This window comes from Antennarius striatus, chromosome 6 (assembly GCF_040054535.1).
Source record: "Antennarius striatus isolate MH-2024 chromosome 6, ASM4005453v1, whole genome shotgun sequence".
NCBI classification, from domain to species: domain Eukaryota; kingdom Metazoa; phylum Chordata; class Actinopteri; order Lophiiformes; family Antennariidae; genus Antennarius; species Antennarius striatus.
In genome coordinates this window covers 9,640,176-9,664,831 of record NC_090781.1, presented here as the reverse complement: position 1 = coordinate 9,664,831, position 24,656 = coordinate 9,640,176, and the positions used below count along the sequence as shown (strand labels likewise).

General features: G+C 42.4%; 2 protein-coding genes across 2 annotated transcripts; both read right to left on the bottom strand.

Annotated features, from left to right (window-relative positions):
* Nucleotides 1–7,008: 7,008 nt before the first annotated feature.
* On the bottom strand, nucleotides 7,009–13,513 carry LOC137596819 (extracellular calcium-sensing receptor-like). Its single transcript, XM_068317579.1, has 6 exons — nucleotides 13,409–13,513; nucleotides 13,067–13,289; nucleotides 10,743–10,766; nucleotides 10,265–10,545; nucleotides 8,015–8,129; nucleotides 7,009–7,907 (listed from the first exon to the last, which is right to left on the bottom strand). The coding sequence occupies exons 1-6, from the start codon at nucleotides 13,511–13,513 to the stop codon at nucleotides 7,009–7,011; spliced, it is 1,647 nt and encodes a 548-aa protein (XP_068173680.1).
* Nucleotides 13,514–17,637: 4,124 nt separating this feature from the next.
* On the bottom strand, nucleotides 17,638–21,431 carry LOC137596467 (extracellular calcium-sensing receptor-like). The gene is made up of 9 exons (XM_068317034.1): nucleotides 21,322–21,431; nucleotides 20,725–21,019; nucleotides 20,495–20,581; nucleotides 19,992–20,261; nucleotides 19,631–19,837; nucleotides 19,241–19,510; nucleotides 18,880–19,107; nucleotides 18,623–18,746; nucleotides 17,638–18,536 (listed from the first exon to the last, which is right to left on the bottom strand). The coding sequence occupies exons 1-9, from the start codon at nucleotides 21,429–21,431 to the stop codon at nucleotides 17,638–17,640; spliced, it is 2,490 nt and encodes an 829-aa protein (XP_068173135.1).
* Nucleotides 21,432–24,656: the final 3,225 nt, after the last annotated feature.

Sequence of the window (24,656 nt, the reverse complement as noted above, 5' to 3'; positions counted from 1 at the left end):
ACTCTTCGAGTGCCTTCAACACCATCCAGCCCCGGCTCCTGCAGGATAAACTGACCTCCATGGCTGTGGACCCCTACCTCGTGAGCTGGATTACGGACTACCTAACGAACAGACCCCAGTACGTCCGTATGGGGGACTGTTTGTCTTCTATGGTGACCAGCAGCACGGGGGCGCCACAGGGGACCGTTCTATCCCCCATTCTCTTCACCCTCTACACATCAGACTTCAAGCACAACTTGGATACATGCCACATACAGAAGTACTCCGATGACACCGCTATAGTGGCATGTATCCGGGAAGGTGATGAGGGGGGGTACAGGGCATTGGTGGCTGACTTCGTGGAGTGGTGCCAACAGAACCAGCTCCAGCTCAACGTCTCCAAGACAAAGGAGATGGTTCTGGATTTCCGGCGGGCACCTCCCTCTCCACAGCCGGTGATCATCAAAGGCAGTGAGGTGGAGGTGGTAGAAAACTATAAGTACCTGGGACTGCAGCTAGACAGCAGACTGGACTGGTCACTCAACTTGAACTGTGTGTACAAGAAGGGGCAGAGCAGGATGTACTTCCTGAGGAGGCTGGCCTCCTTCAACATCTGTCCTAAGGTCCTTCTCATGATCTATCAGTCCGTAGTCTCCAGTGTGCTGTCATACGCCATTGTGTGTTGGGGTGGGGGGGCCAGGAAAAGAGATATGGACCGTCTGAACAGACTCATCCGCAGAGCGGGCTCAGTGGTCGGGCTGAGCCTGGACTCTGTGGATATGCTTCTGGAGAGCAGGACCATGTCTAAAGTTAAGGCTATCATGAACAACACCAGCCACCCCCTACACACCACCTTCTCCCAGCAGAGAAGCACCTTCAGCGGCAGACTGCTGTCACACAGCGCCTCCACAGAGAGGCTGAGGTCCTCCTTCGTGCACCGTGCCATCAGGGGGTACAATGACTCTCTCAGGAGGAGCGGGGGGGAGGTGGCGAGGTCAGCACAGGGTTGAATGGATTTAATTTAATTTAATTTTAATTTAATTTTATACTGTTTATATTTTAATACTGTAATATTTTTAAATTTTATACTTTTTATATTTTAGTTATAGTTTAGTATATAAGTCCTGTTAGTGCTGCATGTGTCTGTTAGTGTAGTGTACTGTATGTCTGTGGTATGTCCTGTGATGTCAGTGTTTCTTTTTCTCCTGGTGTTTATCCAGTATTATTTGTTATGTAATGCCTGAGCAGTGGATATATACAATTTCCTCCGGGATTAATAAAGTATCTATCTATCTATCTATCTATCTATCTATCTATCTATCTATCTATCTATCTATCTATCTATCTATCTATCTATCTATCTATCTATCTATCTATCTATCTATTTTAACTTTCAATTTTTGAATCTGGTGACTCAAATGAACATATCCTCAGCAGCAGAGGTGTCCCTTAATTTTCTGTTCCTGGCGCAGGTCTCATTTGAGCCATATTTGTCAGAGTACTTGATGTTTCTTGTGAATGGGGATACATTTCTTTTTGCCGTTTTTCTCGATTGCTTAGACACATTTTCTGGTACTTGAGACATTATCTCCAAAACCTCTAACATGTGCTGTCCCTCTGATGTACTCATTCCTGATCCTATCCATCCTGGTCACTCCTGTCTTTTCCTCAGTGACACTGTCTCTAGACCAAACAACATCGCTGGTCTCACTACAGTTTTGTACAACTTTCCTTTCATTTTAGCTGAAACTCTTCTATCACACATCACACCTGACACTTTCCTCCACCCGTTCCATCTTGCCTGTACACGGTTCTTCACCTCTTTTCCACACTCTCCATTGCTCTGGACTGTTGACCCTAAGTACCATACTTAAAATCCTCCACCTTCTTGATCTCTTCTCCCTGTAAACTCACTCTTCCACTTGGGTCCCTCTCATTCACACACATGTACTCTGTCTTACTGTGACTAACCTCCATTCCTCTCCTTTCCAGGACAAACCTCCACCTCTCTAGCTTCTCCTCCACCTGTTCCCTGCTCTCACTGCAGATCACAATGTCATCTGCAAACATCATAGTCCATGGAGATTCCTGTCTAACCTCGTCTGTCAGACTGTCCATCACTACAGCAAACAAGGGGCTCAGAGTTGAACCCTGATACAGTCCCACCTCAATCTTGAACTCCTCTGTCACACCTACAACACACCTCACCACTGTCTTACAGTCCTCATACATGTCCTGCACCGCTCTAACATACTTCTCTGCCACTACAGAATTCCTCATACAATACCACAGTTCCTCTCTGGGCACCCTGTCATAAGCTTTCTCCAGACCTACAAAAACACAATGCAGCTCCGTCTAGCCTTCTTTGTACTTTTCTATCAACATCTTTGTTGTGTATGGATATTAAAAACTTCCCTACCCATAATGCCTTGTGTTTAGGCAGGGGCTATATAATGTTAGCGCTCCCCCATTCCACGCTATTCTGTAATGACCAGAGATACAGATTGCCAACCTGGTATACATGATGTAGTACATAAAATAAATACAGTTTTAATGTTCAGCACGTCACTATCTGCCTCCTTTTATGTATACATGCTCCCTACTCGGACACCACAATACTGGCGACGAGGATGGGATAGTTAACCACGACTTTGGAAGCGGAACGAAGATGCTAAAACTATGGTGAAGTTAGCAGAAGAAACTTGCAGAATGATGGCAGTTTACAGCAGCGAGATGGGCTTGTGCTTCGATGAAAGCAATGAAAGTTTCAAGACGTACAAGCAAAGATTCACACAGTTTGTGGAAACCAATGGAATTGAGCAAGGGAAACAACAAACTGTTTTCTTATCCATGGCAGGTGCAAAGACTTTCTCATTACTGACAGACTTGCTAGCACCTAAAAAGCTGTCTGACTGCACATTAGATGACTTGTTAAAAGTACTGAGAGAATTCTATGTGCCGCAGAAAAATGTGTTAAGTGAACGTTACACATTCCGTGTTCGAAAGCAGCAAAATGGAGAGGCTGTAGCTGAATATGTGGCTGCATTAAAAGGACTTTCATCAACTTGTGAGTTTGGTGACAGATTGAATGAGCATCTGAGGGACCAGCTAGTTTATGGAATTAGCAGCAAAGAGCTACGAAGCAAGCTTTTAAGTGCCACGTATGGAGAAAAGCTGAAGTGGGCAAAAGTCATTGGACATTGTTTATAATTTTGAGTCCACCACGAGCAGTCTGAAAACAATTCAGCAAATACCGCTTGGAACTGACAGCGTGAGCAGCTACAACAAGGGAAAGGGTCACGCGCGTCAAAAAGATTCTGAGAGGAAACAAAAGCAAAATGCCAGTGGCGAAGACAACCAGTGCTACCGTTGCCAGAGAGAAGGGCATTCGCCTGCCAACTGCAAATACAAAGATTTCCAGTGCAGAGCGTGCAACAAGAAAGGACATCTGGAGCGAGGATGCAGAACGAAGGAATCCGACAAGCACAGCGGTGGTCAGCGAGCGTCAATGAGGAGCGTCCCAGCCGAGTGAGACACCCTCTACGTTGTGAGAGAGCCACTGGACAAGGGGACAGGCCCTGCATGGAGTCAACGGTCAGTATCGCTCCCGGAGGGAGCCACATATGCGCCAGGACAGCCTCCAGAAGCTGAGAACTGTACAGACACTGAAGTACCAGGGGTCACAAAAGACTAATAACTGTTTACAGTGAAAGGTGACAGTGAATATGTGAAGCCATATACGGTTATGGTGACATGCAATGGTGTTAAGATTAATGTCAGAAAAGCTGTACACAAAGCGGTTTAAAAAGTGTAAACTGCAGCCATGTGAGGTGCGTCCTAAAACGTACTACTCAGAGCCAATTGTACTTCTGGGTCAAATCCAAGTGCAGTGTGGTGAGCAAAAAAACCCAGCTAGATGACAAATCCAAACAATACTTGACCATCAATACACCAAAGGGGCTTTACCAAATGAATAGGTTACCCTATGGCAGGGATTCCCAAAGTGTGGTGCGCGCACCCCCTGAGGTGCGCGAGCTGCCGCTAGGGGGTGCGTGAGTGTAATGAGCACCTTGAAATAAATAAATAAATAATTAAATAAATAATTTAAACACTTTTTAATGGAGGATTAACAGTTAAAATATTTAAATTAATTCACGTAAATCATTTGTAATTTTCAAATAAAAAACATTTCGGGAAAATTAAAAAACAAAACAAAAACAAAACCCAAAAGGCACTTAGCTTTCTCCTAGCTACGTGCTAGCTTGTGATAGCAACAACAATAATGCGCCGAAATGCATAACTGGTTGAAAACGGGCAGTCTGTCCGGTATTAAATCTGGGAGAAATGAAAGAGGACAGGATACACTGGCCACAACTGAGAGCTGTGCAGTCTACCAGGCTGAAGAAATCGAGCAGGAAAAAGAGAGTGATGATGACGAGACAGGGGAAACTTAAAATGAGGAGCACAGAACACAGAAAACTCACCCGGACACTTCATCGGGAGAAGGAGCTAAAAAACACAATGAGACTCGTACTCGAAAGAGAAAATATGATGTTGAACTCGGGAATATGTTATCTTGATTCTTTGTGGCGGAGTACCATATTTGTTACCATTTAATAACTGTTACAGTTTGTTAAATAGGCCTATTTGTTACATAGTAATAACTGCTGTTTATCACTCATCTGTAGTCGGCTCGCTCGGCCACCATTTTGACTTAAAATATTATTATTGTCATTTTTATATTGTGACTATTATTCTCCCTACCGTTTCTAAAGTGAGAGATCATTAGGCCCATTATTGCACAATCTATTCTGTGTTAACAGGAGCCTATATTATTAAACTTGATACCTACAGTATATGGCTATAAAGACTACGCCTTTTCTTTCTTTTTTTTCATGTTTCGGGCATTGGGGGGGCGTCAGCTAAGTCGGGAGGTAGAAGTGGGTGCGTGGCCTGAAAAGTTTGGGAACTGCTGCCCTATGGTATAGCTAGTTCACCGGCAATATTCCAACGTATTATGGATCAGATTCCTCAGGGATTACCAAAAGTTGTATGCTACCTTGACTACATACTGATTACGGGAGCAACTGAAGCCGAACACTGGAAAATGTCAAGCTGGTGTTACAGCGCTTACAAGACAGAGGCATACGAGTGAACAGAGACAAATGTAGCCTCAGCCAGCCAAGTGTAACCTACTTGGGGCACAAAATCGACAGTGAAGGGTTACACCCTGTACCCGAGAAAGTCGAAGCAATAGTCAACGCTTCAGTTCCTAAAAATGTCACAGAGCTTAGGGTATTTTTAGCCTTATTGACTTACTATGGAAAGTTTCTTGAGAATCTCTCAACCATTATCAAACCAATGACCATCTTGCTACGAATGTCTCTACTTACCAAATTTTTCTACTTACGAAATTTCTCAGCAGGAAAATATTACCTCTACTTACGAAAGAAATTTTGACTTACGTAATTTAAAAACACAGTATCAGCTGATACTCGAATAAAAACACAGTATCGGCTGATTGTCAAATGTCCCACAGGTACCTGAACGCAACATTCTCATAGCTGCTCTGCCATTGGCTATTACCTATAACATATCTTCCTGGCATCCCATTGGCTAAGAGGGATGCCACTCCACCTCTGTGTGGAGCTAGAACAGTGCTTATGGAGTGTCTCAGCATTCAGGACTCGACCCGTGAGGTGTTCTGATAGTTTTGCGCAAATATAATAACTTTTTCAGTACGTATTCGCTATGGACCCCAAGAAAGTGACGGAGAACAGAGGAAAAGAAAAGATGAAGAAAATAGTTTTTTTGTCCATACAAACAAAGCAAGAGATAATAGAAAAGCATGAGAAAGAGATGCATTTGGTTGATCTCGCCAAAGAATATGGCCAAAAATCTACAATCGACACGTTATTAAAACAAAAGGAAGTTTAAGGAGTTTAAAGCATCGCGTGGGTGGTTGGAGAAGTTCAAAAGGAGGACTGGAATTCACTCTGTTGTTCAGCATCATGAGATAGGAGCGTATGAACCAAAGAGGGCGAAAAAACAATGAGGACAGCTGTTAAAAGGTAAATGACCGTCATTATTATTCTTAACTCTATTCTTTGTTTTTTACGTTATGCGCAATTCTCTTTTATTGTGTAATAATCTAATCGTAACATGTATTTGTTACATGTTTTGATGCATTTGTATGCTTTATAAAATATTTATGTCGGAATTTTTGTGGGCTTGGAACGGATTAGGGCATTTGCATGGAAAACGCATCTCTAATTTTCTACTTACGTAATTTCTTCCAGAATTTCGTAATTAAGTAGAGGTACCACTGTGTATATATATATATATATATATATATATATATATATATATATATATATATATATATATATATATATATATATATATATATATATATTATACTCAACATAAATATAAACGCAACACTTGTTTTTGCTCCCATTTTTCATGAGATGGACTTAAAGATCTAAAATTCAGTCCAGATACATAATATTACCATTTCTCTCAGAAATTGTTCACAAATCTCTCTAAATGTGTGATTGTGAGCACTTCTGCTTTGCTGAGATAATCCATCCCACCTCACAGGTGTGCCACATCAAGATGCTGATCCGACATCATGATTAGTGCACAGGTGTACCTTATACTGCCCATAATAAAAGGCCACTCTGAAATGTGCACTTTTGTCTCTACACAGAAGACATTCAAACATGCACACACACACACACACACTCATTCCTATGGTCAATCTGGGAACAGCCAATTAACCTGAAGCGCATGTTTTTTGGAGGTGGGAGGAAGCTGGAGCACCTGGAGAAAATGCACGCAGACACGGGGAGAACATGCAAGCACCGCGAGCAGGACTCAAATCCGGACCCGAGCCTTGTTGTGCGGCTACAGCGCTACCCAATGCGCCCATATACAGTATATGTATAATACAAAAGCATTGACAAAAAACACAACAGATATCAGGATATCTTTTTAATGCAACTGTTGTTCTTATATAGTGATGTTTCATCTACCCATGATTCCTTTCTTTGTGTTCTTCTCTGGTCTAAACAGGATGATGTAACATTTGGGCCCAAACAGTGCTATCAAGAGGCCAAAACTGGAAGCCAGGATGGCAAATACCTCCACTGCATCTGCATATTTGCCTGGAGAGTTGACATAAGCAGGGACAAAGGCGGCCCACACAGCACAGAAAATAACCATGCTGAAAGTGATAAGTTTTGCCTCATTGAAGCTGTCTGGAAGATTTCTTGCAAGAAATGCTAATAAAAAGCTGATAATTGCCAGTGAGCCAATGTATCCAAGTAACAGTGAAAAACCAAGTGTAGACCCAACAACACATTCATAAACTATCTTGTTTTTGTGGTATTGAGTGTTTTTATGGGGAGCAGGTGACGCAAAAACAAGCCAGACAGTGCAGATTGCTGCCTGGATGGAAGTAAGAACAATAACAGTAGCTCTCTGCTGTACTGTACCAAACCACTTCAGAATTGCTCCACCTCCAGGCTTTGAAGCTTTGAAAACTGCCAGGACAACCATTGTTTTTACCAGAATGCATGAAACAGATAAGACAAAGCTTATTCCAAATGCTGCATGTCTCAACTGACAGTTCCATAACTTGGGATGGCCGACAAATAGTAGTGCACACAGAAAACATAATTTCAATGACACCAATAGCAGGAAACTCAGTTCTGAATTATTTGCACGCACTATGGGTGTATAGCGATGATAGGTGAAGATGCCCAAGATGACTGCACACATAAATGTGCCCAGCAATGAAGCAGCTGTCAAACACATACCTAAAGGCTCATGGTAGGAGAGAAACTCTGATTTCTTAGGAACACAGTGGTCACGTTGGGAACTGGACCAAAAATTATCTGGACAACTTCTGCACATCAATGAATCTGATAAAAAAGGGACAATGATGAGTACCATTTTTGTTATTGTTGGTTACGATATTCTTATTGTAAAATAAAAATGGTGAAAAAAATGTACCACCAACCAGTTTTACTGCTGATTGTTCCTTCAGAACAAGGAATGCAGTCAAAACAACACACTGGTTCCCCTTTCTTTATGGTCATGTGGGTACCTGGAAGGCAGTTCTTGCTGCACACTGACTGGGGTAACTGAGGACAGAAAAATAAGACTGATGTTTTTTTTGATTGTATATTAAATGTTAAATCTTTAACATTAGTATTAATTTTAAGTGGCAAGTTTTAAATCTTTCTGAGGACATAAAAAGAAAACCTTATTTGATTCAAAATTCCAGAAGATTTTGTCTTCATCAATTGTGAGTTTTTCACCATTGGAGACCAAACTCTTCACCACACCCACATTCTGAACTTTAGTTCTTCCATCAGGCAGCCACAGCCAATTTACAATATCATAGATTGGTAATGCATCACCATTTTCATCAAATGACACTTGATCACCAAATGATGTTGTGAAGTTCACTTTTTCCAAATAATGTAAAAGCTAGGGATGAAAATAAAAACTTTAATGAAAGATTAAGATTTGATCTGAAATTTCTACATTCATAGGTATTATATGATAATATATAAAAATGTGAATTGAGAAATTTATAAAACATAAGCTTCTTGTTTATAAACTGATATCTGACCTGCCATGGTTCAATTGTTTCCAAGGTAGCACAGCTGTTACCACTGAAAGGCCCTCTACCTGGCTCACATTGCAGCATGTCATTGAGTGCATGTGCCAGAGCATACACAGCTTTGTAAATGTTATATTCAGCCCTCAGGTTAGAACTATCCAAAAACACAGTCCCTACATTTTCTATGTCTTCCTCTCCAGTACATTGTGACATCCCATTTTCTTCCCCAGTTTTCAGATCAAACTTACATTGAAACATATATTCCCAAAACTGCTTCACCTGAAATGCGATACAATACTGTAGAAAATTATAACAATAATCATCATCATCATCATCATTATAATACTAATAATAATAATAATAATAATAATTGTATTATTGAAGTTGATAATAATATGAATGAAAAAAGGCTATTCCTTACTTCTATCACTTAACTTACAATTATTTATTGTATACATTGCATTGCACAGTAATTTCCCTACAGGGATTGCTACAGTAAATTAAATTGAAAAAAATAAAATAAAAAATGCTTACCATACTATTCCCATAGTTGACACTGTCCTTTTGGTCAGGTCTTAATTGTAATAGAAATTCCCTAAGCCCTGGCATTTCTCCTCGACGGACTGCTATTCCCAGTGTCCCACTGAGGTAAGGCATAAAGCGGGGTGTCTGGAGCACAGCTGCTGAGGTCCAAGCTTCACTTGCTATCCACTGTCGACCTGTAACATTTTGTCTTAACACCTGTGTATAGCATAGCAATGTATAGCAAAAAAAGAAAAAAAAAGAATGCATTTATGTATGTTTCAAACTGTTAAAAAATGCAGTATGCTTTGTTGACAAGAATTCTTTTGACTTAATTTCAGTAATTTCAGTACAACTGTAAAAACTATAACAAGTGCCGGAGTAGTAACCTCTTCCATTAGATGAATCATGTTGAACTCATGTGCAAACACCATGACCACACGAGCTGTTGACGTCTTTATCACATTTACAATCCTAGCGATTTTAGATAGGTCATTTTCCCAGGGTAAAACTTCTAAGTATGCCAGACAACCTCCACCAGACTGAGTCAGGTCAGACTGGAAGGAACGGGCAACATGGATTCCATAGTCATCATTACTGATCAGCAGGCCTACCCAAGTCCATCCAAAGTGCTTTAGAATGTTAATCATAGCACGCACCTAAGTATATATATATATAAAGGTGAAAATGGATTATTCCACAAACACTTACTTTAAAATACTAGTTATAACCAGATCACTTCAATTTTCAAAGCTCTTACATGCACATACATTTGACAAAGGAATTCCATGTACAGTAATACATGCCATTTTGTTGAGGTTTCTATGATTAGGAACAATGTTTAAAACACTGCTGTACTACTTTAAACTACCTTAGACTAAAGCATTTAGTTATTTTTTAAACTGATATTACCTGAAATGCGTCACTGGGAATTGTTCTAAAGAAGGACGGAAACCTCTGACGATCACTCAGACAGGAACATGTGGCAAAATGACTCACCTTGAAAGAAATGATGAACTCAATTTGATCTCATGCTTATCAGCCAAAATGTTTTTATAATTGTACAGTGGATGTTTTTAATTGTATTCCTACACAATACAAACACAACATTAAAATAGCAAGACTTACCATGGGCATTTTGTATAATCCTAGCACATCAGCAATGGCAACAGAAAAGGTAGACGAAGCATCACCAACAATCCCCATGACTGGAGGGCTTCCTAAACAGTTGTTCTGCAGCAGAAACTGTTCATCTTGACCATTGGTCAGTGATAATGCAGCACTGAATCCAACAATGAGTGTAACACAGTTGTCAAACAGACTGTATCCCAGAGTCACATTAGGAAGCATACTGGTGTTCTTGTTGATCTCGTCAATAGCAAAGGCCATGGTCATGGCATACCTAAATCCTAAAATGTCAAAGCTAACAGAAAAATGTTACTATTTACCACTCAATGATACAATGAAACTTAAAAAATAATATATACATGTATATATATATATATATATATATATATATATATATATATATATATATATATATATCCATGTGCGTGGGCCTATGTTTGTGTCTATGTAATATATTTTTCATTTGTATAACACTTACCTTTTGCACCTGTGTCGTTGTGGCCTTGAAGTAAATGTCCACTTCGGGAAGTCAGATTTATGGTGGACTTGAAACAGCCCACCAAGTACCACATCACCAGGTTTGTGCATTTGATTTAGAAAAAACTTTTTCCATAATTTACAAGAAGAGGTAAATGCAGTATCAAAATGGGTGGATAACAAAAACAACAAAATAAGGTACACATATGAGGTGAAATGCATTTTAATGTTAACCCATATAATTCTCTCCCTAGTTTTCTAACTGACAATGAGGTGCAATGAGGTCTGTTGTTTTTTATTGATGGCCTGTCTGGTTCCACCCTGTTGCTGTTAATGCTTTAACACCACCCATCAGAGCATAGGAGATGTTGCCATGACTTGCTCCACAGCTCCATTAAGATATTTTAATATAACATACTACCATGCCATGTAAGCAAATATAAGTAATAAAATAACAGAATAATATCATCTGAATATTCAGTTTTTTTAATATTGATAGTTGATGTGATGTTAGCAACTGAACTACTTTGAGTTCATTTCATTATCACTATATGTCCTGGCTAAAGCGATTAGGCTACTAGTCTGCAGTAAAACGCTATTATTAATGAGGTAAAATATGTAAGGAACACACTAGTTTTTCATATTTTGTGTGTGTGTGTGTGTGTGTGTGTGTGTGTGTGTGTGTGTGTGTGTGTGTGTGTGTGTGTGTGTGTGTGCGCGCGCGTGCGTCTGTCCTTGGGCCTGTATATGTGTTTGGATATAAGAGAGTGAAAAGAATCATTTCCCTATGTGGGTATCAATACAATATTACAGTAAGAAGAATAAAACAACTCAATACATGCTTCATATTTTAGAAAGTAGCCAAAGTAGCCAGCCTTTACTATGTTTACTGGTATTCATACCATGGCATGTTCTCAAAGATCTTCAAGAGGTAATCACTTGGAATGGTTTTCTGTAGGGATGAACGAGTACACCACTAAATGTATCAGTATCTCTATCTGTATCTGTTCAACATCACAAGTGGCCATGAGGCTAAACTGGAATAAACAAAAATAAAAAAAGAAAAGAAAAGGAAAAAATTAGAAAGTTTTTTTAAGTATGACAATTTTTGTTCATGCATACTTTGTAGTTCATAATTTCCTATTGCATGTGTTGTATTCATTAATGCACTTCATGTTCTGATTTCATAAGAAACTTATGTTAATAGTTCTACTTTAGTGATCAAAACATTGGTTTGAATCTCAATTTTGAGGCTGTTCTGTAAATATTTTTAAAATAAACAATAAATATAGCAATTTCTGATCCATCCAAATCAATTTCAGACTTACAATAATGTAGCAATTTAAGCCCCACCCATTTCCGGTCAAACCACATCCACTTCCGGTTTAAGCACCGCCCATTCCGAGTACAGATACGGATACAAATAATTTAGATGGTTGAACAGATACAGGTACAGATAGTGGTGTGCTCGCTCATCCCTACTAATCATCGTATGTAACCTGCACACACGAATACATATGTATTTATTTGTATTAAATGTACATGCATGAACATGTTTTCTATATCTCTTATTGCTTTATTGAACCCTGCAAGTACCAACTATCATACAACAATTTCCTACAGTATATAGCATGCAAGGATTAACACATTGAACTAGATTATATACGGTTTTATTCAGAAAGTATATGCAATACAGGAAACGTCAAAGCGTTGTTTTCTGGGCTCATTGACCGTTGTGTGGTTGCAGTACAGTCACCCTGCCAAAGAGGACATCGACATTCTCAATGAATGGGGCGCCGAGTAATGAAACAGTTTTCGGCACAATTGTTGCAAACGGTTCGAAGCCCCATGGGGCACCATTTTGACATAACTATCTGCCATTCATGTCCACTCTGCCATGTCACGTGGTTAGGAGTATTAACTACATGACATTGTGCTCAAAGTCAAGTCAAAGTCAGTTCTATCGTCAAATGTACCATATATGCACGACATACAGCACAGATGAAATTGCAGTCCTCTCTGACCCACGGTAGACAGTACAACAGGCAGTACAACACAGACAGTAGAACAGGCAGTACAACACAGGTAGTGCAACACGGGAAAACACAGACAGTACAACACAGGCAGGACAACATAGGCAGTACAACACAGGCAGTACAACACAGGCAGAACAACACAGGTAGGACAACATAGGCAGTACAACACAGGCAGTGCAACAAGCAGTACAACACAGACAGTACATCAGACAGTACAGCACAAAGTATAAGATGAAACACAAGGAATGCTTAACATCTCTATACACTCTAATCTCATAGGGGAACTGACATGTGCGCAGTCCCTGAGTTGACGGGGGGAGGGAGAGATAGGTAGTCAGGTGCTGGGGGTAGGGCAGGGCAGTGGGAGGGTAGAGTTCAAGATTATGGCAGGGGGAAGAGCAGGGAGGGAGTTGAGCCTCCTGACCGCCTGGTGAGAGAAACTGTCTTTGAGCCTGCTGGTTCTGGCTCGCAGACTCTGCAGTCTCGTACCTGATGGCAGCAGGCTGAAAAGGCTGTGAGAGGGGTTGGTGGGATCACCTGCAATGCTGATGGCTTTGCGGGTGAGGTAGGTGTTATAAATGTCTGTAAGGGAAGGGAGAGAGACACCAGTGATCTTTTCAGCTGCTCTCACAATGTGCTGCAGGGTCTTGCGGCAGGAAACGCTGCAGGTGCCGTACCACACGGTGATGCAGCTGGTCAGGATGCTCTCGATGGTGCCTCTGTAGAACGTCAGCATGATGGGGGGTGGGGCTCTTGCTCTCCTCAGTTTGCGGAGGAAGTAGAGGTGTTGTTGGGCTTTTTTGGCCAGTGATGCGGTGTTGCGGTCCCAGGACAGGTCCTTCTGAGGACTTGCCTCACGCTGTCCGGAGAAAGCGTCAACACCTGGACGCAAGGAGGGGGTGGAGCCTTCTCTGCCGGGATGCCATTGTCTGCCTCAAAGTGCGCAAAAAAGTAATTCAGCTGATTCAGCAGAGTGGTGGAACTGTCGCAGGACTGCGGAAGGGGCTTGTAGTCCGTAATGGACTGAATCCCCCGCCACAGGTTCCTGGTGTCCCCGCTGTCGCTGAAGTGGGTGGCAATCCCCCTGGAGTACTATCTCTTGGCCACTCGGATGCCTCGTAACAGGTTGGCCCTGGCTGTCCTTAGGCCTACCTCATCCCCAGCTCTGAAGGCCGCGTTCTGCGCCTCCAGGAGCCTGCGGACTTCACCTGTCAGCCAAGGCTTCTGGTTGGCTCGAACGGAAATTGTTCTGGTGACCGTGACATCATCCATGCATTTCCTCATGTATGCAGTGACAGTCTCCGTGTGCTCTTGGAGGTGCTGCGTCTCATTTTCATAGTCGTAGTCAACTTTTGAGTTTTTTTACTGCCTGTGGGTCTGAGCGCACTTTAATTTCATCTGTGCTAGATCTTGCGCATATATAGTACATTTATTTTGCCCAGGAACCGCTTTGAAAAGTGGCATAAATGACACAAACTGTACATAGTTATGTTAGAAGCCTATAGCAACCTTTTTTGAGTTCAAAACCAGACCCATGAGCATGTTTTTGGTCTTTATATGAAATAAAATACTATTTTTTTAATTTGACTGTGTATATCTATTTTAGCCCAATATGTCAATATAGTAAGTTCTAGGGAAATAATAACTGTCACTTCATATAGCTGAAGTTGTGCTGAAGATAAACATACCAGGCATGGGTATGTTACATCGTTTTTAATGTGGTATATAGAGACAAATACCAAAGGTACCAAAAAAACACCATAATAGGTCAGGGGTCTAAAAGTTAATGTTAACATTGTGGTGAAGATCAGACAATGAAGTCATAGGTAAAATTCATTTCAACTCCCAGTTTGGTCCAGGGGCGAAGAACTCAGGAAAGAGGATCTGTAATATAAATAATTATCGCTACGGATCTTTCTGTACATCATTCTTATACAACCCATTGTCTCCCTCTGGAACTGCTACTTTATCGTGGTGGGTAGTTTGAGTGCCAGAATGATCCCAGGAGCTTAGTTGTCGGGGATTTCATACTCCTGGGAGGGTCATTCTTGGCAAACAGGTCCCAGACTAAGAGAAGTTTCAAAACCACTATGAGGAGAACATTTTCGAGGACCGTGATGCCACCCAGTATGGCGCCCGGGTTTGGCCTATGGGCCAAACAGCAGTGCAGATTACCCAGCCTTCTTGGAGTCCCTGGGAGAGGTATTATATATTGCTCTGACCGGGGGACTCATTGTTCTTCTCGGGGATTTTAATACTCTTGTAGACAATGACAATGACACCTGAGAAGGCATGGTTGGGATGAATGACCTCCTTGATCTGAACACGAATGGTGTTCTGTTATTGGAGTTCTGTGCTAGTCACAGTATGTCCATAACAAACACCTTGTATGAGCACAGGAATGTCCATAAGTGCAAATGGAATGAGGACACCCTAGGGTGAGTTTTATCATCAGACCTCAGACCATATGTCTTTCATAGTCGGGTCTTCAACTCTCACCTCTGGGAGAGGTTCTATCAGATCCTGCAGAAGGTTGTCGACATTGGGTCAGAGTGGATCATGTTCTCCACTTCCGTTGTTGAAGCGGCTGCTCTGAGCTGTGGTCGCAAGGGCTCCATTGACACTAATGGGGATAGCCCCTGAACCATGTGGTGGATGCCGGATGTAAAGGATTCCATCAAGCTGAAGTAGTCTTACCAAATCTTGTTGAATAGTGGAACTCCAGTGGCAGCTGACAGATACAGGCAGGACAGGCAGACCGTGGAACCAGTGGTCATGCAGGTAAAAACTCGGGTCTTGGAGGAGTTGGGGGAGGCCATGGAGGGGACTATCGGTCAACCTCGAAGAAATTGTAGCAAACCATTCACCTCAAGAGGGGAAAGCGGTCCACAACCAACACTGATTAGAATGGAGGCAAGGAGCTGCTCACCTAAACTGGGGATATTGTCTTGGTTGTGTGTCTCTGTAATATCACATGACAGTCAGAGGCAGTACCTCTGGATTGGCAGACTAGGGTGGTGGTCCCCATTTTCAAAAAACGGGACCAGAGGTTGTGCTCCTACTACAAGGGGATCACACTCCTCTGTCTCCCATTGAAAATCTATTCCCAGGGTACTGCAGAAGAGGATGAGACTCATTGTAAAACCTCTGATTCAGGAGGCACAATGCAGTTTTTCTCCGGGTCACGGAACACTACACCAGCTCTGCACTCTCCTTTGAGGGCTCAAGGGCTCATGGGAGCTTGCCCAACCACTTCATATCTGCCTTGTGGATCTGGGAAGGGCATTTGACTGTGTCCTTGGGTACTTTGCTAAGAGCTATCTGATCCCTACACGACTGACACCGGAGCTTGGTTCGCATTGTCAGCAGTAAGTTACACCTGCTGCAGGACTTCAGCAGGGGCGCCATTTCTCACCAGTTCTGTTAATAATCTTTGTGGGCAGAATTTCTAGGTGCAGCCAGGGTCCAGAGGGAGTTGGTTTGGAGACCAAAGGATTTCATCCCTGCTTCTTGTGGAGGTTGTTGTCCTGTTGGTTGAGTCAACCCTGGACGTGCAATGTGCACTGGGGCATTTTGCAGCTGAGTGCAAGGCGAGCAGGATGATGATTAGCACCTCCAAATCCAAGACCAGACCGGAAAAATGTCGTCTGGCCTTTCTGGGTTGGTGGAGTCTTTGCCTCAAGCAGAGGAGTTCAAGTGCCTTGGGGTATTGTTCATGAATGAAGGAAGGATGGAGCATGAGATTGACAAATGGACTGGTGCAGTGACTGCAGTTATGCAGTCGTTTTATCGGTTTGCGTGGCGAAGAAAGAGCTGAGTCAAAAGATGAAGCTATTGAGTTACCAGTCAATCTATGTCCTTACTGTTATCAATGGTCATCACTGAGAGGACAAGAGGTGACTCAGGGATCAGTTTCAGATGCCTCTCAGTTACCTTCCTGGGAAGGTGCGCTGAGCATGTCCTACTGGGAGGAAGACTAGGGGAAGACGTAAGACATGCTGGAGAGACGGTGAAGATGGATGGATTGACAACAAGACAAAGACAAGACAAAGAGCTTTATTTGTCATTATACATAGGGATGGTACAATGAAATTGAAAGGCCGGATGGAAAGTCGGTCTAGAGCCGCTGCACCCTGGGTGCGCCGCCACTACGGGCCAACATGACCTAATATTCCTTAGATGCATGTTTTTCCTGTCTTTATCTTTGTCTTGTCTTGAACCATGAGCAACTTTATAATTTCCAAATCCTTTATTACATTTTCCTGTGTTGCTTTTTTATGTTATTGCACATATCACTAGACTGCTGTATCAACAGAATTTATTGACTGCTGATCAATCAAATTATATCTTTTCTATCATTTTCTGTTCATGCTTCCTGCTAATCTTTCTCTTATGATGTTGCAGAAAGGGTTGCAACCACAATATTGGAACAGGACACCATATAGAATATGCTTCTAAAAGCACACACACACACACACACACACACACACACACACACACACACACACACACACACACACACACACACACAGGTACGCACGCACGCACGCACGCACACACACATATTTTATTTGCATACATTTAGTGAGGATGAAATACAAAAAAGTCTCAAAAAACAACAGAAAGGAAAGGATTTGATGAAGCAAGAAATGGGAATCAATCACAAAATCAAAAACTCTTCTTCCAAGAAACTCATTTCTAATGTCTCAACATTGAAATATTTTCCTAATTTCGAAATTCCCCTTCCTCATTTGTTAATAAGGAACATGTCAACGGCAGCACTTCACTGAATGACAACACACTTATGCACAAAAAACAGGGTATCTTTTAATGCAACTGTTGTTTTTATAAAGTGGTGTTTCATCTGCCCATGATTCCTTTCTTTGTGTTCTTCTCTGGTCTAAACAGGATGATGTAACATTTGGGTCCAAAGAGTGCTACCAAGAGGCCAAAACTGGAAGCCAGGATGGCAAATACCTCCACTGCATCTGCATATTTGCCTGGAGAGTTGACATAAGCAGGGACAAAGGCGGCCCACACAGCACAGAAAATAACCATGCTGAAAGTGATAAGTTTTGCCTCATTGAAGCTGTCTGGAAGATTTCTTGCCAGAAATGCTAATAGAAAGCTGATGATTGCCAGTGAGCCAATGTATCCAAGTAACAGTGAAAAACCAATCGTAGACCCAACAACACATTCATAAACTATCTTGTTTTTGTGGTATTGAGTGTTTTTATGGGGAACAGGTGATGCAAAAACAAGCCAGACAGTGCAGATTGCTGCCTGGATAGAAGTAAGAACAATAACAGTAGCTCTCTGCTGTACTGTACCAAACCACTTCAGAATTTCTCCACCTCCAGGCTTTGAAGCTTTGAAGACTGCCAGGACAACCATTGTTTTTACCAGAATGCATGAAACAGATAAGACAAAGCTTATTCCAAATGCTGCATGTCTCAACTTACAGGTCCATAAACTGGGATGGCCAACGAATAGTAGTGCACACAGAAAACATAATTTCAATGACACCAAGAGCAAGAAACTCAGCTCTGAATTATTAACACGCACTATGGGTGTATAGCGATGATAGGTGAAGATGCCCAAGATGACTGCACACATAAATGTGCCCAGCAATGAAGCAGCTGTCAGACACATACCTAAAGGCTCATGGTAGGAGAGAAACTCTGACTTCTTAGGAACACAGTGGTCACGTCGGGAACTGGACCAGAAATCTTGTGGACAACTGGTGCACTCCATTGAACCTGATAAGAAAGAGAAGATGATGAGTTTCATCCTTGTTATGGTATCACTATTGTCAAATAAAAATGGTGAAAGAAAAATCACCAACCAGTTTTACTGCTGATTGTTCCTTCAGAACAAGGGATGCAGTCAAAACAACACACAGGTTCCCCTTTCTTTATAGTCATGTGGGTACCTGGAAGGCAGCTGTTGCTGCACACTGACTGGGGTGACTGTTGAGAGGACAGAAAGATAAACTTGCGATTCACGTAGATAAGATAATAAATGTTATCTCTTTTATGTTATTGTGTACTTTTAAAGCGACACGTTTTAAATATGTTTGAGGACATTAAAAAAAAAAAAAACCTTGTTTGATTCAAAATTCCAGAAGATTATGTTTTCATCAAATGTCAGGTTTTCACCATTGGAGTCCAAACTCTTCACTACCCCCACATTCTGAACTATAATTCTTCTATCAGGCAGCCACAGCCAGTTCACAACATCATAGATTGGTAAAGCTTCACCATTTTCATCAAATGATACTTGATCACCAAATGATGTAGTGAAGTTGACTTTTTCCAAATAATGTAAAAGCTACACATAAAAATAAGAAGATAAAAGTGAAAAATGAAAGTTAATAAATTTAATTTAAATAAGTTTATAGGCATTATATAATAATATATAATAAAGTTAATTCAACAATTTTCAAAACAAACTGATATCTGACCTGCCATGGTTCAATTGTTTCCAAGGTAGCACAGCTGTTACCACTAAAAGGCCCTCTACCTGGCTCACATTGCAGCATGTTATTGAGTGCATGTGCCAGAGCATACACAGCTTTGTAAATGTTATATTCAGCCCTGAGGTTTGAAATATCCAAAAACACAGTCTCCACATTTTCAATTTCTTCCTCTCCAGTACAATGTGGCATCCCACTTTCTGCAACATCTTTCAGATCAAAGTTACATTGAAAAGTATATTCCCAAAACCGCTTCACCTGAAATGTAATATCTCATTTAATTAATGACAATGTAAATAAAAAATACTATTTAATATTTTTATCACGGTTATACACGTTTAATCAACTCTTTATACTTACCATTATCACATGACTTACCATGCTATGCCCATAGTTAACATTTTGGTTTTGGTCAGGTCTTATTTGTAATAGAAATTCCCTGAGCCCTGGCATTTCTCCTCGGCGAATTGCAATTCCCAGTGTGCCACTGAGGTAGGGCATGAAGCGAGACGTCTGGAGCACAACAGCTGTGCTCCAAGCTTCACTTGCTATCCACTGTAGACCTGTAACATTCTGCCTTGCCACCTGTGTAACACATTATGAAAAATACATATGCTTACAATATATATATATTTCAGTCTTGAAAAAACAGTATGCTTCGGTGGCAAATATCCCTTTGATTTATTTCATTAATTTCAGTACAACGGTGAAAAACGATAAGAAGTGCAGAACAACAAACCTCTTCCATCAGGTGAATCATGAAGAACTCATGTGCAAATGCCATAACCACACGAGCTGTTGACGTCTTTATCACATTCACAATCCTAGCTATTTCAGGTGGGTCATTTTCCCAGGGTAAAACTTCTACATATGCCAGACAACCTCCACCAGAATGAGTCAGGTCAGACTGAAAGGAATGAGCAACATGGATTCCATAGTCATCATCACTGACCAGGAGGCCTGTCCAAGTCCAGCCAAAGTGCTTTAAAATGTGAATCATGGCATTTACCTATACATAAAGGTGAGAATGAATTATTCCGCAAACACTTATTTTAAAACACTACTTAAAACCAGATTACTCCATTTTAGGAAACTTTTACATGCATATGCATTTCACAAAAGAATTCCATGCAATATGTGTATTACGATTAAATTTCTAACATGCAGATGAACAGAAGTCTGTACTACTGCTACTGTACTACTTTACACAGACTAAAACATTCAGTTTTTTAATGGTATTACCTGAAAAATGTCACTGGGAATTGTTCTAAAGAAGGATGGAAACCTCTGACGATCAGTCAGACAGGAACATGTGGCAAAATGACTGACCTTCAAAGTTAGAAACTCAATTTGAGCATGTCATGCTTACCAGCCAAAACAATTTTACATTTACACAGTGTAATTTTTTACTTTGAATAATAAAAACAAAAATATTATAATTAATTCAACAAAACAGAGAACAGAAGACTTGCCATGGGCATTTTGTATAATCCTAGTACATCAGCAATGGCAACAGAAGACGTAGACGAAGCATCACCTACAATCCCCAGTACTGGAGGGCTTCCTAAACAGTTGTTCTGCAGCAGAAACTGTTCATCTTGACCATTGGTCAGTGATAATGCAGCACTGAATCCAACAATGAGTGTAGCACAGTTGTCAAACAAACTGTATCCCACAGTCACATTAGGAAGAATACTGGTGTCCTTGTTGATCTCGTCAATAGCAAAGGCCATGGTCATGGCAAACCTAAATCCTAAAATGTCAAAGCTAAAAGAAGAAACATCCTTATTTCCCTCTCAAGGTTACGATGACACTTTTAAATGCATGATTTCATCTATATCTTCTTTCTTTTCCTTTTGGCTTTTCCCTTCAGGGGTTGCCACAGCGAATCGATTGCCTCCATCTAACCCTGTCTTCTGCATCCTCTTCTCTCACACCAACTACCTTCATGTCCTCTTTCACTACATCCATAAATCTCCTCTTTGGTATTCCTCTAGGTCTCCAGTCTAGAAATATATCAAAAGGTAACAGAGTATTTTTTTTATCCTTTGCGTGTGTGTGAAACTTACCTTTTGCACCTGTGTCGTTGTGGCCTTGACGTAAATGTCCACTTCGGAAAGTCAGTCTTATGATGGACCTGAAACAGCCCACCAAATACCACATCAGCAGGTTTGTGCATTTGATTTAGAAAGAACTTTTTCCATAAATTACAAGATGATGTCAATGCAGTATCAAAATGGGTGGATGATAAAAACAAGATAAGGTAGGCACATGAGGTGAAATGCATTTTAATGTTAACCTCCATTAATACTAGTTGTCGAACTGGAACTGTTTTCAATATGACTTTTGCTGTTTTATTGTCGGCCTGCCATCCTCATTGGTTCCACCCTGTTGTTGTTCATGATTCAATGCCACCCATTGGGGCATAGGGGATGTTGACAGGACGTAATACACAGTTACATTTAGTTATTTTAATATAAAATGCTACAATGTCGTACTATCAAATATCAGTAATAAAATAACGAAACAATATCATCTTCTTTCATTGTCTTTTAATATTGATAGTTGATGTGATGTCAGCAAAAGAGTTAGTTTCAGCTCATTTCATTTAGACTACATGTCCTTTTTACAGGCATTAAGCTATTAGTGTGCAGTAGTGATGGGCAGATGAACCCCCATGAGGCATTGAAGCTTTTCATCCAATCAGTTCAGTCTGGTTCAAAGCTTCTTGATGTTCTTCAGACATCTCCTCCCCGAGATGAAGCAAGCCTCGATACGCGATTCGAGGGAACGCCCCCTCCACAACTTGGCACAGGCTTCGAAGCCTCAATATGGAATGTCACATCACTAGTGTGCAGTAAAACACTAATATTAATGACATCAAAAAATGTTTTAATAAAGTAATTACAGACGTGTGTGTGTGAGGGGGTGTGTGTGTATGTGTGTATGTGTGTGTATGTGTGTATGTGTGTGTGTGTGTGTGTGTGTGTGTGGGTGTGTGTGTGTGTGTGTGTGTGTGTGTAGGATCAGGAATGAGTACATCAGAGGGACAGCAGATGTTAGGGGTTTTGGAAATTAAGTCAGAGAGGCCAGACTGAGATGGTTTGGACATGTCCAACCATCCATCCATCTTCCATCGCTTATCCGTAGTTGGGTTGCGAAGGCAGCAGCTTCAACAGGGAGCCCCAAATTTCCCTTTCCCCGGCCACATCCACCAGCTCTGACTGGGGGATCCCAAGGCGTTCCCAGGCCAGTGTTGAGATATAATCCCTCCACCTGGTCCTGGGTCTGCCCCGAGGTCTCCTCCCAGCTGGACGTGCCAGAAACACCTCCCTAGGGAGGCGTCCCGGAGGCATCCGCACCAGATGCCCAAACCAACTCAAATGACTCCTTTCCACAAGAAGGAGCAGCGGCTCTACTCTGAGCCCCTCTCAAACAGAATTGTTTCTCATCTTATCTCTAAGGGAGACACCAGCTATCCGCCTGAGAAAGCCCATTTCAGCCGCTTGTATCCGCAATCTTTCTTTCGGTCATGACCCATTGCTCATGACCATAGTTGAGATTAGGAACGAAGATTGAACGGTAGATGGAGAGCTTTGCCTCTCGGCTTAACTCCCTCTTTGTTACAACAGTGAGGTAAAGCGACTGCAATACCGCTCCTGCTGCCCCAATTCTCCGTCCAATCTCACGCTCCAATGTTCCCTCACTCGTGAACAAGACCCCAAGATACTTAAACTCCTTCACTTGTGCAAGGACCTCATTCCCCACTTGGAGAAGGCAGTCCACCGGTTTCCTGCTGAGGAAACCGGTGGACCGGTGTGTGACCGGTGTGTGTTCGATCCTCATCCCCGCCGCTTCACACTTGGCTGCAAACCGGATCAGTGAGCACTGCAGGTCACAGGCCGATGACGCAAACAGGACCACATTATCTGCAAAAAGCAGCGATGCAATCCTCAGGTCACCAAACTGTAACTCCTCCTCACCACGACTACGCCTCGATATCCTGTCCAGGTAAAATCACGAACAGAATTGGTGATAAAGCGCAGCCCTGGCGAAGGCCAACAGCTACTCGGAACAAGTTCGACTTACTGCCGAGAACCCAAACGCAGCTCTCACTTTGGGCGGACAAGGATTGGATGGCCCTGAGGAGAGGCCCCCTCACCCCATACTCCCGCAGTACCTCCCACAGTATATCCCTGGGGACCCAATCGTACACCATCTCCAAGTCTACAAAACACATGTAGACTGGATTGGCATTATCCCAAGCCCCCTCTAGGATCCCTGCGAGAGTAAAAAGCTGGTCCTTTGTTCCACGACCAGGACAGAACCCACATTGTTCCTCCTCAACCTGAGGTTCGACAATCGGCCGGACCCTCCTGTCCAGCACCTTGGAGTAAACTTTCCCAGGGAGGTTGAGGAGTGTGATGTCCCTGTAGTTGGCACACACTCTCTGGTCCCCCTTTTTAAAACCACCACCACCCCAGTCTGCCACTCTTTTGGCACTGTCCCAGACTTCCACGCAGTGTTAAAGAGATGTGTCATCTACACCCAGAGCCCTCAGCATTTCCGGGCGAATCTCATCAACCCCCGGGGCTTTGCCACCGTGAAGTTGTTTAACTACCTCTGTGACTTCGCCCCGAGAGATTGACTCTGATCCCCCATGATCCTCCAGCTCTGCCTCTGCAACAGAGGATGGGTCAGTTGGGGTAGTTGGACCAGGAGTTCCTCAAAGTGTTCCTTCCACCGACCGACAACCTCCTCAGTCAAGGTCAATAGTGTCCCATCCTTGCTGTATACAGCTTGGATGGTCCCCCGTTTCCCCCTCCTGAGGTGTCGGACAGTCCTCCAGAACAACTTTGGTGCCGTCCGATAGTCCTTCTCCATGGCCTCTCCGAACTCCTCCCACACCCTCTTTTTTGTCTCCATCACAGCCGAGGCTGCAGTCCTTCTGGCCTGTCAGTACCCTGCAACTGCTTCAGGAGTCCCCATGGACAACATGCCCCTGAAGGCCTCCTTCTTCAGTCAGATGGCTTCCCGGACCACCAGGGTCCACCACGGTGTCGAGGATTACCGCCCCTTGAGGCACTCAAGACCTTGAGACCACAGCTCTCAGCTGCAGCTTCAGCAATGGAAGCTTTGAACATCGACCATTCAGGTTCAATGCCCCCAGCCTCCACAGGGATGCACGAGAAGCTCCTTCGGAGGTGTGAATTGAAGGCCTCGCGGACCGAGTCCTCTTCCAGACGTTCCCAGTTCACCCGCACTACTCGTTTGGGGTTACCAGGTATATCCAAAGGTTTCCTCCGCCAACTGACCCAACTCACCACACGGTGGTGATCAGTTGACAGCTCTGCCCCTCTCTTCACCCGAGTGATAAAAACACATGGTCGAAGGTCATATGATA

Coding starts and splice junctions, on each gene's coding strand:
- LOC137596467 (XM_068317034.1), bottom strand. CDS start 21,431: ATGCACAAACCTGCTGATGTGGTATTTGGTGGGCTGTTTCAGGTCCAT. Junction 20,582..20,724: donor GATTATACAAAATGCCCATG/GCAAGTCTTCTG, acceptor CTAACTTTGAAG/GTCAGTCATTTTGCCACATG. Junction 19,108..19,240: donor AAACAATTGAACCATGGCAG/GTCAGATATCAG, acceptor TTTTATGTGTAG/CTTTTACATTATTTGGAAAA.
- LOC137596819 (XM_068317579.1), bottom strand. CDS start 13,513: ATGCTGACGTTCTACAGAGGCACCATCGAGAGCATCCTGACCAGCTGC. Junction 13,290..13,408: donor GCAAGACCCTGCAGCACATT/GTGAGAGCAGCT, acceptor CCCCTCTCACAG/CCTTTTCAGCCTGCTGCCAT. Junction 8,130..10,264: donor GATTATACAAAATGCCCATG/GTAAGTCTTGCT, acceptor TTCTGTCCTCAG/TTACCCCAGTCAGTGTGCAG.